At 40.9% G+C, this 13807-nt stretch overlaps 1 protein-coding gene across 3 annotated transcripts in view; it reads right to left on the bottom strand.

The window, feature by feature from the left end:
- Positions 1 to 2811, bottom strand: part of actn1 (actinin, alpha 1) — a 56904-nt gene extending 54093 nt beyond the window's left edge. For 2 of the 3 annotated variants that reach the window (XM_080870384.1, XM_080870383.1), the window contains exon 1: positions 2407 to 2811. In XM_080870384.1, coding sequence (XP_080726510.1) covers positions 2407 to 2514 — 108 coding nt within the window. In that variant the 5' untranslated portion in view covers positions 2515 to 2811. The remainder of the gene's footprint in view (positions 1 to 2406) is intronic. The other variant, XM_080870382.1, reaches the window with a different exon arrangement.
- Between the last annotated feature and the right edge of the window lie 10996 nt (positions 2812 to 13807).

The following is a 13807-nucleotide window of genomic DNA, read 5'->3' as shown; positions in this document are numbered from 1 at the left end:
TTCCAGCTACAGAAAAACAAAATGACCAAAAATTAAAGGAGCGCGACGATAAAGTTCACTCAGAGTGATCACTAAGGAATGTATCATGTGATAAAGGTGACAATATGTGAGCTTCATGTAACCTTTGGCAGAGGGCAGCAGACACCTGGGTATGCAAAGACATTAGGATTTCAAGATTAGAAGATATCTTTGTGCGTGGGAGTCAGGTTAAGACTTGTATCGGACTCCAAATATTTTAAGCACTCTCAGACACGCCAGGCTTTTGTGTGTGTGTGTGTGTGTGTGTGTGTTAGTGAATTGCAAAAGAGCCTGGAAAAAAAGCCCTCACCTGTGTAATGTGCTCTTTTTTTGTACTTTTGCACTGTTAAAAAGTTTAAAAGACACTTGAACAGTAAAGAGACACCCAGCATGGACACATATGGCCACTTGGACCCAAAGAGAATTAATTTGGTTGTAAATTTTTATCCACCTAATTATCACATCTTGGTGGTCTGTATCAGTATCCAAACAACAGTGAGTTTAGATAACTCCAGTTATATTCTACAACAGCAAAAACCTTCAAATAATCAGCTATCGTTTCATTTTATGTTTAAGTACAGTGACCAACATCTTAGATGTTGAAGCACTTAAACACTAAGATCAGAATAAAGAAAGTTATGAGGGAGAGACTGAAAGGCTTCCTGGTTATCTGTACATCAGCAGTAGAGCTGATTACTGAAGCTTGGGAGGAATTTTTCAGTGCTGCGTGCACACATGCACACGGAGAAGTGTGCACGCGTGTGACAGTTATCCATGCCCTCCTTGGGGCAAAGGACAGAGGTGCAGGCCTGCAGAGGAAGGTGGGGGCTGCTGTGATTCCTCTCAGTCTGCAATTGTGTCTGGTCAGACCTCAACATAACCCATCATCAGTGCTCTGTCAGACAAGGGGAAGTTTACATGAATAAATATCCTTGCTCTCTGCTGGATGATTAGATCAATGAGGGCCATGCAGGCACAGGAATGTGCAGGTTATCACAGGCAAGTGTTTCACCACAAATTCTGACTTGTTTGCGATATGGGCAGAACAAAACAGCCAGGTGAAACTTTCCCGTTTGTTGCATGATGACCTTTATATACCAAAAGCCCCTAAAGGAGCACCAGCAGGAGACAATTACCTACTGATGTCCGAAGCACTTCGGTCTACTGTTCACACCTGACATCAACCCCGCATACCTTTCCTTTACTTCCCCTTTATCTGCTCTCGACCGGTAGCAGCCTGCCGATGACATAATCCAGGAAACCAGAAGCCGAGAGCTTCGTAGAGCAAGAAAGAAACTCGGGGAGAAGTTTTCCAACAGCAGCGAGAGGGGCCGATTATTACCATTTTTGGGCACGCTTGCTCCCATCCAAGCCCAGCCCAAACCAAACCACAGCTTACTCAGATTCCACAGCGTTTTTCTTCCCCCTTTTTCAAAGCAGAGGACAAGTATGGGGAACAGGGAGGGGAAAAGTAGCACCCATTCTCGAAACAGACCATTCATATTCCATTTGGAAAACGAGCAGCAGCTGGGAGACGCGTGTAGAAGATCCGGACTTGTTAAGACGTCTTAAAGCTCTTTATTGAAAATATAAACCGTGTGCAGTTCGGGTTACAGCGCTCATAATCACTCAAAGGGGAAGAAAAGTAGTGTCAGAAGTCAAATGGCTAACTTTCTATCACTGGTAATAACACCGCAAACAACTTCCTAACTAGAAACAAGTACTCCTTTGTTAGTGGCGCTAGAAAATACGTAGAATCCGCGCGTAAAATGGCTAAATAAAGGGGAGTCGGAGGGAATTATGGTGAGTTTACCCCCCTTCTCACACAAATACACTCCATCCCCGGGTTGTTAATCATGGCCTAATCCACGTCGCATCATAAGCCAGATGACAGGAGGGGCCAGGTACACACCATATGCAGTCAAGCGCATGGCTGACATCTGTTGCGCTGAAAAAGTGGCCGTCCCGTCCGCCTTCTAATTGTCCCTCCTCATACGCTTTCCCTCCTGCTTCACGTAAAGTGCTGTTCCTACACACGGTCGCTATACGTCTACAGCTCTGCGGGATATCCGCAAGTCTCTCCGAGATCTGTAGACGAGAAAAGTTTTGGAGCCGTATTTAAAAGTACCCAAAGAAGCCGTACAGGTGATTTTGGCCGCGATAATGAGCCTGATAATTAAAGCAAGCCACTGCCAGCTGGTTTTTGGGGCTGCCGTTGGTTGTCTGCTGGCTCCACTAACGGATCGATCTGGAGCCAAAGTCGCCAAGTGCACATCCAAGCGGATGTGTGGCGATAATATTAATGAGCTGTGTTATTAGAGCCTAATTATTATCACAGGCAACAATCCCACTTCCGCACGGGAGACAGAAGGAAGTCAAAGCCCTTACCTTTCTCTGCTGCTTCTCCCATGCAGGATCCAAGAGGAGATCCCGATCCCAGTCATCTTCTTGTTGCATATAGTAATTTTCTTCATCATAGTGTTCCATATTATACATGTATATATAAAGCTTTATATATAGACGCTCTCTGCTTGTCTCGTAAGTCCTCCGGTCCTCGGCGAGGTGATGTTTTTTTTACAGCAGCTCAGTCTACTCTCCTCCACGCATTCAAGACGGTGTGTGGATGAAATTAACGGTCCACCCCCGGCTTCCCTCTCTCGCTCTCTTTTTCTCTCTCTCCCTCCAACTCTGCCTCTTTTCTTCTTCTTCTATCTGCTCTATTTTTTTCCCCAAGCAGGAGCATTCAGCCCTCAGTAGGCAGGTCTAGTATCGAGGAACGACGGACGCAAAAACTTTGCCTCAGACAAATTGGAATCGATAGCAGACCCAGGAATCCGATTGGACGCCTCTGGGACTCAGAAACCGCCTCCCCGAAGCAGACTGGCTGCTTGGGCTGTCAGTGGTGAGGCTTTATAACCAAGGTTGACTGCCTGGGTCGAGCCAAATATCTTTCGGCCTGTAATCTGACTAAAACAAGTGTACTTTTTTTTTTTATTTCAATTGTTTTATTTAAATAATTAGAGGTAATAATCTTTCCGCAAGTCAAAGTATCAAAAAGTAAAATTAAAAGCTGTGCATTCAAAGTGAAGTAGAGGAAAGTAACCTAGAAACAGGGGCGTTTCTAGATATTTTTCTTTTTCAGCGGTGGGGGCTCCCCAGAAAATATTGAAAACAGAAATAAAATTATGGTAGAAAACAGGCATAGTAAACATGATTTTCGTGCTCATGTGCAGCCCTGTTTCCTGTTTCAGACTTCTTATGTGAAGAGTGGAGCTTCACAAGAAGGCATGTTGGATAATTGTTCTGCTAGGGAGAATTTAATGCATTTAAACTTTAAATGCATTAATGCAAGTAAAACCTATAATCCTACTTCAGTAGCTTAATAATGCACAGGTTGTATAATCCAAATATATTCCCAATATTTAATGCACGTATTATGTCCAGTAACACTTTTCAAAATGATATTATTGGATTATGATAACAGATTCATTGATGCATGTATCTCTTTAATGTTCCAGCTGTTGATGATTTTAATCACTTATTTATTGTTCTGTAGCTTGATCTACAATAAGGCAATTAATCTGCAAAAACACTAACTAACAAGACCTTTAAAATAATGCAATGCGGTAAAAGCAGAAAGTAGCATAATATGGAAAAACCACGTGTCTAAGTAACAGTACTCCAGTCCAGTAGCTTTGGTGGATGGGGCACCAGGGGACCAGTCATATTTTGGTAGGTTGTTTTGCAGAGTGCATTGCAGTTATACCAAATGCCACACTTTGAATTTAAAAGGCTATATAGGTATTAAAAGTAAAGTAGTCCCCTCATTATGCAGAATATCATGTACTGGTACTGCTTTAAATGTTTTCATTATTGTTCAGGCAGTAACACATAAGCAGGATATCTTTAAAAATATTTACTACATTTATATTTTAAGCAAACTGGAATTATTTGTGTGACTGTAAAGCAAACATAAAGGAGTGGTTTCAAAGAGGGCTGCATTCATGTTGTGGTGTTGTGTTAAAAATTTTGGTCACTATTGAGATGCTTTCCAACAGTTTTGATATTATCCAGCAGGAACGAAGCTCCTCTTTCAATCTGTTTAGTCATAAGTTGGGATCCAATGACATGAACCAACTCCAACTAAAGTTTGGAGAAAATATTTGACATCCAAGAGGAGGTCATAAGATCGTACAGTCGCTTAAAAATGAAAAGAAGCACAATCCAAGAGAGATCATGCATAAATAATAAAATCATTGCCAAAACTGATGCCTGTTCACACATCACACTTGGCAAATGCAAAGAATGATGCAAAGTGTGGATGAATGAAACCAGTCTGACACTCCATGCAAACGTGTTGTAAATTAGTGAGTGTGGACAAAGAAAAAAATGGTCCTACTAAACAGGGACAATTCTGTGGCTCAGAAACACTTCAGAAATTAGCATCTGTGACACAGTTCACTTAGCCATCCACAACTGAGAGTTAAAGTTAAAGAAAGTTGATTTTAGTGACTTTGAATCTGGTATGGTTATTGGACCGAGTTTTTCAGAAACTGCTGATCTACTAAGAGCTGAGCTCACTGCATTCAAATGGCCTTCACAGTCACCAGATCTCAATCCAACAGATCACCTTTGGGAAGTGGCGGAACAGAAACTTCTCATCATGGATGTGCAGCTTACAAATCTGGAGCAACTGTGTGATGCTATCATGTTAACCAAAATTAGAAAGGTGCAGAATGTTTTCTGCACCTTTGTAATTCTATGCCACAAAGAATTAAGTCCATTCTTAAGTCCAACCTGGTATGAGCAAGGTTGGATAACAATGAGATGTAAAAACAACAAAATTAAATCCAACATCATGCTATAAAAATAATAGATTATTGGACAAGGTGGGTAAGGGGGTTCCTTTTGTCTGAGCCCCAGTGCTGCTAATCTCATAATCCATCCATTTACTACAGTATGAGAGCTGTGAGTAGAAAGATGAGTCACCACAAAGCTCCTGCAAACATGTGAAGAGATGGCCAAGTCTGTCTGCCTTGTAAGGTAAAACCGGCTATATCTTTCTCTGTCTCACACACACACACACACACACACACACACACACACACACACACACACACACACACACACACACAATGCAGGAAAGCGGGATAGACCTGACAGTCTGGAGAAAGTGGAGCTCTTCCATATATGGACAACCTTCCAGTGGTAAGTGTTTGGAAAAGTGATGTCACAGTCAGAGAGCAGGCTGCCAGCTCACTGCCTGCAGTCCCCAGCCAAAAGGAAGCTGCCTGCCACTGCTCTGCACCTACAAAGGAGCAGAAAGAGGCATGCAGCAGCAGCTCTGTGGCTCAAAGATGGAGGCAGTTGGCTGCAGCTTTTACTAAAGAGTTTGGACTCATACACACTCCCATTAGCTAATTAGCCTACAGCCATTTGAAGAGCAAAGCAATTCATTACATTTACTTTTAATATAATTCCAGAAACAGCTGGCTAAAAGGTGAAACAGTGGTTATTATCTATGTGAACTAACTCTGTTTGATAAGTCATTTGCAGACTAATGATTTAATTAAGAAAGCAGAGCCTGCAGCCACACCGTTTGCATCTTCAGGTCTTGAAGCTAACAGTTATATGCTATCCAATGTTAGTAAGCTGATACTTTATATTTAGCATGCCTGTGTAGGTTCTCAAAGTCAGGGCTAAAATTCAAAGCAACTGGACTTCTTCCCCCACTCCTAAATTTTGGATCACATGAGCCAAGATCTAAATCTTGGGGCATTCAATTTGAATTTAGAAATCCGAAATACCAAGTTCCCAATCAGAATTTTCAACTGGAAACCCCTCCCACTTGAGTTGGAGTTCCAACTCCAAAAGTCAGAGTAATGCTACCCCACCCCAGACTCCACAACCCAAGATGACAGCAGTGCACATAAACAGCAGTAAAATTCTACAAAGTCTGTACTACTACTGTTGTATATTACTCACAACACAGACCAGCTGCTATCCATGAGTGTGCTGAAGCACAAACAAGTGTTACACCATATTGTTAGTGAGCATGGCTCTAGTGGTGCAGTGGTTAACATGTTCATTTAGCAATCAAAAAGGCATCTACTTCAGTTTCACCCAGAGATGAAAATTCTCTTTAGGGTTGTGTCTGGAAGGGCATCTGGTGTAAAAAGCTACCTTTGTGGAAAGGAAGGAGCTGAAAGTAGCCATCAAGCTGTATTGCTAGTAATGCATAACTGGCTCTGCTTTGCTAAGGAGCAGTCAACGTGCGAATGATGGGGAAAGAGATTTCAAGAGTGCATTATAGGTGGCTGATATTTTGTGTCCTATAGGGCACCACCTCTTTTCAGCGATGGTGTCCTTTCTCCTTTAGGCGCAGATTTAAAGCTCAGTCTTGCTTTGAGGAGCTGTTTCTATGTAAAGGCCCAAACTCTCTTGCACAGCATATGTTTTATTGTTTAGCTTGTTTGTGTATTTTGTCCTTGGGATGAACCAGATTTTGTCTGAGGCTGTTGCTGGGTCTGAAGCACGCCGAATGTGATGTTTGGACAAAATTTTGAGTTTTTCCGACAAACCTGCCACATAAAGAACGCGAGTGTTGTTCCTCCTGCTGTTCTGCTTCTCCCTGGTTAATATCTTTTCCAAGGCCAAGTTTAATAACCACATATTTTAAGTGCTCTCTTAATGTGCTGTGTGTCCCTTTTCTGTCCCTCGTGCCTAAGAGGAAACACTCTCTGCTCAGCAGTGCGAGGTCATGATAACCAAGTTTTTGTTCCAGTGGGCGGTGGGAGTCAGAGAGTTTTTATATCTGAAGAAGTCTCTCAGATAAGACGTGAACTAAAAAAAGGAACTCTGGTTGCTTTCAATTAAAGGACCAGAACACACAATGCAGCCAAAATGATGGGAAAGTATATTTTGACCCTGAAGGGAAGTTGAGATTACTTATGACAAGCTTCTCAGTCTCTTTCCAGTTTTATGATGTCCTCCTCTTGTAACATGAACAAGCTTTCCAAACTTTGAGAATGATAGTGAAATCAGCTAAAGTGTGAAAAAAATCCTACCTGGAAAAAAAAAAAAAAGAGCATTTAAGAGGACATTTGTTATTAATGGATGCTGCTGCTATCAAATTCATGGAAAAAAGAAAGTAGACATTCTTTAAATTCTATGATTTCACATTTCTCAACGTAATAAAACAAATCATCTTGTCCTTAGCAGGTTTTATAATAGATAAATACAGCCTCGCTGTGTCAATCAAATAAACTTCCTCAGAGAGTGTGAGCTCCTCTATAAAACACAGATGTTTTGGCAGCTTTCTAGTCTGGAGCATCCAGATATGTGTGGTTCTCAAGGTCTTTCCAAACAACTTGAAGTCCACCATTCCACAGCGAAAAAGAATATAAACAAGTGGAAAACATTCAAGACGGTTACCAGTCTTCACAGGAGTAGATGTCCCAATTTCACCCCAAGGTCAGACTATGCAACACTGCAAAAAAAACAAAAAAACAAACAAACAAAAACAAAAAAAAATCCAATCCAAGAGCTACATCTCAGACTCCCCAGGCCTAAGTCAGCATGTTAAATGCTAAACTCCACAAAAGCACAATTAGAAAAAGACTGAACAAGTATGGCTTGTTTGGACAGGATTACCAAGAGAAAGTGTCATCTGTCTAAAAAGAACTGCTTAGATTTGCAAAGCTGCAAGGGATGAAACCACAATACCTCTGCAACAAAATTTTAGACAGATGTGACTGATTTCTGTCCATAATGCACATCACCATGTTTAGTGAAAACCAAAAACATAGCATATTAGCACAAACACCTCAAACCAACTGTCAGCACGGCAGTGGTGGTGTGACGATTTGGGCTTTTTTTGCAGTCACATGACCCGGGCACCTTGAAGTCATCGACTTGACCATGAACTCCGCTATAGAGGAGAGAGTTTGTCTGGCAGCTATAGCTTGGCTGAAATTGGGTCATGCAACACGACAATGATCTCAAGTACAGCACTAAAGAAAAAAATGAAGGCGCTGCAATGGCCAGTCAAAGTCCAAACCTCAACATGATTAAAATGCTGTGGTGGGACCTTAAAAGTGCTGTGTATAAACAGATGCCTGCAAACCTCAATGAACTGAATCCCATTGAAAAGAAGCCAAAATTCCTCGAGAGTGACGTGAGAGACTGACAAAGTCTGCTGAAGGTGGTTTTACCAGCTGTGGCATTATGAGGTGTACTTTTCACACTCTGTTGCAGTATTTTGACTTAACTTTTCTTTGATAAATAATAACATCCAATATGCCGTATAGTGTTGTCCATCTAAAGTTGGATTTAAATCATTTTAGAATCTGGTAAGGACGAGACAATTTTTATTATGACCTGAAACCTTAGACTTGAAAGAGGGAGTATTTTATTTTATTCTCCAAAAATCAGGACACTTTAAGTTGTTGAGCCATTTCAAACTAGTGAACTGACCAACATTGTGATCTCTACAGCTATACTGCTAGCAGGGCTAATAAGGTTTCTATTTTTATGCTTTAAAATACAGCCAAAACTAATAGAAGTCCACCCCAGAGAGCAGCAACAGGAGCTCTAATTGGCCGTCTGACAAAAGAGGCTCGTCCTCTCAGTGCTGCAAATGATGGCTTATTAAACGCATCAGTTAACCCATTCTAATTAACCGCTGAAATATGTATAATTACTCTGGTGGCACACTCCACGCCACACAGTTTGGGTGGGCAGACAAGGGGAATTTCTGTGCGGTCCGACTGCTTGACGTCAACATTCAGCAGAATCCCAGAATATCTTCTGAAGAGTTAGTGGTGCAAAGACGCTCAGGCCTGCTTTCTGAGGCACACGGGTCATGTGAAGAGCTGGTGCGTTTGGCTCAGTCTGGTCTCTGGCAAGTTCCCAAGGTATTCCAGTCATGTCGGGAGGGGAATTCTTAAATAGCTGTCCTTGCTGTTAAAGCTGAGCCATGTATGGGATACTGCAGCACAACCATGATAATCCTATTGAGTTGTACATGTGTTTGGGTTTGTGGTCAAACATCAGGAGCCAAAACACCATCTGGGATCAAAAGAAACATACTGCAGGAACAGGATAGAGAACAGCACGACTCGGTCCAAAACAAAAGGTTGGTGCTTTTAGCGTACAGATTTGCAGCAACTTGCAGGAGCTGATTTTAACTGAGAGCTCAGGATCAAAAAATACGACATTGGACAAAGCTCCTAAAAACATGGTTTAAAATCTGTACCTCTTAAACAAAGCAGGACCAGTGTCCTTGGATAATTATGCCTGCAATAGGCCAAGTTTTTAGGCAACTTATCTGAATAAATCTAAAAAGGCTTAGCAGCTCAATTAGATTGATGTTATGAATTAGAAAGTTGCCACCTTGAACAGTGGCTAATGCAGTTTGCAGATTTAAACCAGGGGAAAAAGTGTTTATTGCCTGTAATGTCAGACCTACAGAAATCTCATATTTCAAGCATTCAACAGCCTGATTATGCCATTGAGACTGAATTTAGTTGGTTTTAATTGGACTGAGTTTCCAATAAATATATATATGGAGATATTGCTAAATCCTTACTTGATGATGAGAAAGACAAAATATGCAAGATGCATTGAATATTTCTTTTTCAGTCACCTTTCTAAATCAACATGTGTTAATAAACCTCTCTGCATTGAATCACACTTGTTAATCTCTGTTTCTATTCCAAGGCATGTCTTTTATCCTGTTTTCCTTCTCTCACCCCAACTGGTTGCAGCAGATGGCCCCGCCCCTCCCTTAGCTGGGAGGTTTCTTCCTGTTAAAAGGGAGTTTTTCCTTCCCACTATCGCCAAAGTGCTTGCTCATACCGGGTCATATGATTTCTGTATTTTTTCTTTGTATATATTATTGTAGAGTCTACCTTACAATATAAAGCACCTTGAGGCAACTGTTGCTGTGATTTGGCGCAATATAAATAAAATTGAATTGAAAATATAGAAATCCCTCATCAGAAACGACCAAAACTGTCAGAAAAAGATGTTTTGTGTAAGAGCATAACACTCCACAAGGAGGCTAATGGGAAAATTAGATTTTCAAGACTTTTATGTAACTTAAACTGACACGGTGTCTCCTCCCAGGCCAGTACAATACATGTGATTAAACCCATTCCTGCTCCAGTGGAAGTCCTCAAAGGCTTTGGCTCGAGTGGCCCTCTATGAGGGAAGGAAAGGGAACAGAGAGCCAGTTAACCTTCCCTGAACAAATACAGATAAAGAGTTCACAAACAAGTGCAGTTCTCCTCCTAATGTGACCACCCAAGGACACTTGAGTTTTCTGTGACGTGTGTGACCTTTTTCGGGTTTCTTAACTGTCCACATAATTTAGATTGACATCAATGTGTGAAACAGTACAATTAGCTCATAAAACAGGGAAAGCCCCCGTGTGTGCCTGTAGTCTGTAATTAATCATTAAGCCACATGCACCCAGCAGGCGCACGCCTAGCAAAACAGAAACAGCTCCAAAGCATATAATATTGCAACTTGAATACTTGTACGAGGAGAAGCATGGGTTAAACGAGGGTGTCTACTTCCTGCAGATAAGTGACAGCCAGTAGTAAGAAGAAAAGGAAATTATTTTGACAAGAAAGCTGTGCAGGCAGCTCGATAAGCCTGCCCTCAGATTACCACTTCACCACCAGCCCGAGACTGTGATGCCTTGTGTTGTGCTTTCTTTTGTAATCTTTCTCGACAGCTGCCGGTGAGCCCTCTGTTAGTCTGCTTTCGCCTGGCAGAAGAGTCTCATCGTTCAAGTGGAGACAGGATGCCAGTTTCCTCAGAAAATAATGACGTTGCATGCTTCATGGACAATCGCTACACTGTTAGAAGAGCTGAGTGGTAGTCAGAGGGGGCGTGGTGTGGCTATCTGCTGAAAATATTTGGGCATATGCTAAAATAGACTCTCCTTTTTGTCTATTTCTGGCAAAAAAAAGCTCTAAAATCTACCTTAAAGTTCCTGCTCAGCACCAAACATCTGACTAACACAGCTGGGAGCTGCTTTAGACACAGTGAACCAACCAAGTCCATTTTTGGAGATGGTAGAGACCAAAAACAGAGCTACAGGAGTGTGACGAGACCATTTATATGAATGATAATGTTGTTCTGCAATGCTGGATATACAGAACTTTCTCATATCGGGTTAAAAATGTCATGCTTTACCTCCTGGGCTGCTGATTGATGTCTACATTACAGTTTAAAGAACACAAATATAATTTATTGTATGCGAAAAAATCTTGGTGTTTGAAAAACGGACAGTTTCTGTGTATAAAGAATGTGATTGTGGGGACACTGTGTTTAGGGAAAGATTCATTAAGTGGAGCTTAATACAAACAAGAAAATCTCAGGATCTGAGTCCATCTCTTGTCTACCTCATTTTGGTGGCATGTTGCTTGGCACTAAAGGGTACAAGCCAGATGGGTGACAGCTGTGGCAGAAACCACGACCTGTATCAGAAAGACAATCGAATTGTTTCTAAATGTGAATCCTCACAGTAGCCTGAAAGGCAGAAAACTGCATTACTCATCTTCTTCCGAGCATAAAAACATATTGTGGTAATTATCCAAGTCCATACAAAACTTCCAAAGCCATAATGAGTATCCCACATGGCTGTTTTAAACTTTCTAATGCTGGTTTCCCGGCTGGTATCTAAGCAGCACGAGGCTTAATGAGCCTACTGCTGTGAAACGATTTCAAAACTATTTCAAAAGACGATACAGGAACAAAAACAAATTGCCTATTAATTGCAGTACAGCTTTTTCAAAGTATCTTGATCATGTCCATGACTGAGCTGGCATTTTAGGTCTTGTAAATAATAAAAAAGGTCTAATTACTCAAATTATATATATACCTGATATGGCTGTTTATATATAGCCAGATCCCTAGAAATCTGCATTTCTGATGTTTTTGGGGGGGGGGGTGGGGATTATGCTCCAATGGAAGCTATTGATGTAAAACTTACCATTTATGAAACACTACTGCCTTTAATGACTACTTTTATTACTTTTCCCCAAATCTTTCTGTTAGCACAGAGTTTGTCAAAATGTTGACCAGCTGGGAAAGCAACCTTTTAAATATACTCAAAGGTAGACATGGCCAAAGTACAATAAATTGTCAATGATCAGTCATACAATAAAGTGTAAAGGTAAGCAACAAACAAGCTATTCTGAAGCTTTTGATTGGTCAATGTGTTGTACGCGGATAGTGGGAACAGCAGAGAAGATCATCGGGGTCTCTCTCCCCTCTATTGAGGACATCTACACCACATGATGCATTCGCAAAGCCACCAGCATTGTGGCTGATCGGACACACCCCTCTCACACACTCTTCACACTCCTGCCATCTGGAAAAAGGTACCGAAGCATTCGGGCACGCACATCCAGACTGTGCAACAGCTTTTTTCCACAAGCCATCCGTCTCCTCAGCAAAAAGGGACTGACTGATAAACACGCACACATACACACATACACACACAAACATTATCACTCAGCTTAACTCAACTACCTCAAAACATTGAGACTGGACTGACTAATCAACACAAGCGCAAACATACTGACCTACACCACCAAACCATCGTACACACCAACCTGTAAATGCTCTTTTGCACAATATTATTACTGGACTTTCTGCACTAACTTCTGCACTTCCTAATTTTTGCTGCTACACTAAGGAATGTTTACTGTTCCTCCACTACCTCAATTCATCATCACAAAACCTTATTATTATGTTACGTTGTGTTTTTTTGTTTTTTTTGTCACACTGTCACTTGCTGCTCTTGTTTGCACATTTGCACGTGCACTTTGTTGTCTGCTGTCTGATAACAAAAAAAAAGTCTTCCTTAGATAGTTAGATAGTTTTTTGTTAATTTATGTTGTAATTTATGTTAGGTCAGTCTGTCTTGTCTCTGCTAGCCAGCTAACTAGGCCTCTTAGTTAGCTAGTTTAGAGTTTTCTGTTAATTTATGTTGTAAATTTATGTTGCATGTAGCACCTTGGTTCCTGGAGGAACGTTGTTTCGCCTCACTGTGTACTGTTAAACTGTATATGGTTGAAGTGACAATAAAGCCAACTTGACTTGTCTTGACTTGGCTCTCTAATATCGCTTATATTAAAATTGATAACATTTTTAAGTCAAGGTGGATGAAAAGCCATTAAAACATTCAGAATACCGGAACGTATCCATGTGCCAAGTGGGTAACACATCATGTGACGTGAAATAAGAAACATGGAGCTTGTGGTGAATTTGTGTTGTTAGCTGTGTTAAATGCAGCTTTAATGCAGTTGTTTTAGGGGTGGTTTTGGCTCAGGTGGTTGAGTGGGTTGTCCACTAATTGCAGTATTTGCAATTGCCCCCCCCCAGTGGAAGTCCTGGCTTTTTTTTTTTTTTTTTATCCCTCCCAGAATTTAAGTCAGACTTGCTGCAAATCTATTTTGAAGACAAATCAGAATTCTGAGAATAGTGTTTTGTGATAAAGTTGGACTTCTGTGGAAAAAAATTGTAAATAAAGTCAGAATTCTAAGAAAAAAGTCAAGTCTGTGAAACAAAGTCATATAATAAACTGTCTTCTGTGACTAAATTAGACTTCCACAGGAAAATATATAGATATTTAGAATTTGGCTAATAAATTCAGACTTGCGTGGAACAGAGTCAGACTTTCATGTGGGAAAAATTCTGGCTTTTTTTTGTAGTTCTGTGAATTAAGAAGAAAAAAAAAGACTTTCTTCTGGCATTTTTCCTCTAAATTCTG

Source organism: Rhamphochromis sp. 'chilingali' (assembly GCF_963969265.1).
Source record: "Rhamphochromis sp. 'chilingali' genome assembly, chromosome: 21".
Lineage (NCBI taxonomy): Eukaryota > Metazoa > Chordata > Actinopteri > Cichliformes > Cichlidae > Rhamphochromis > Rhamphochromis sp. 'chilingali'.
This window is presented reverse-complemented; position numbering and strand designations above follow the sequence as displayed.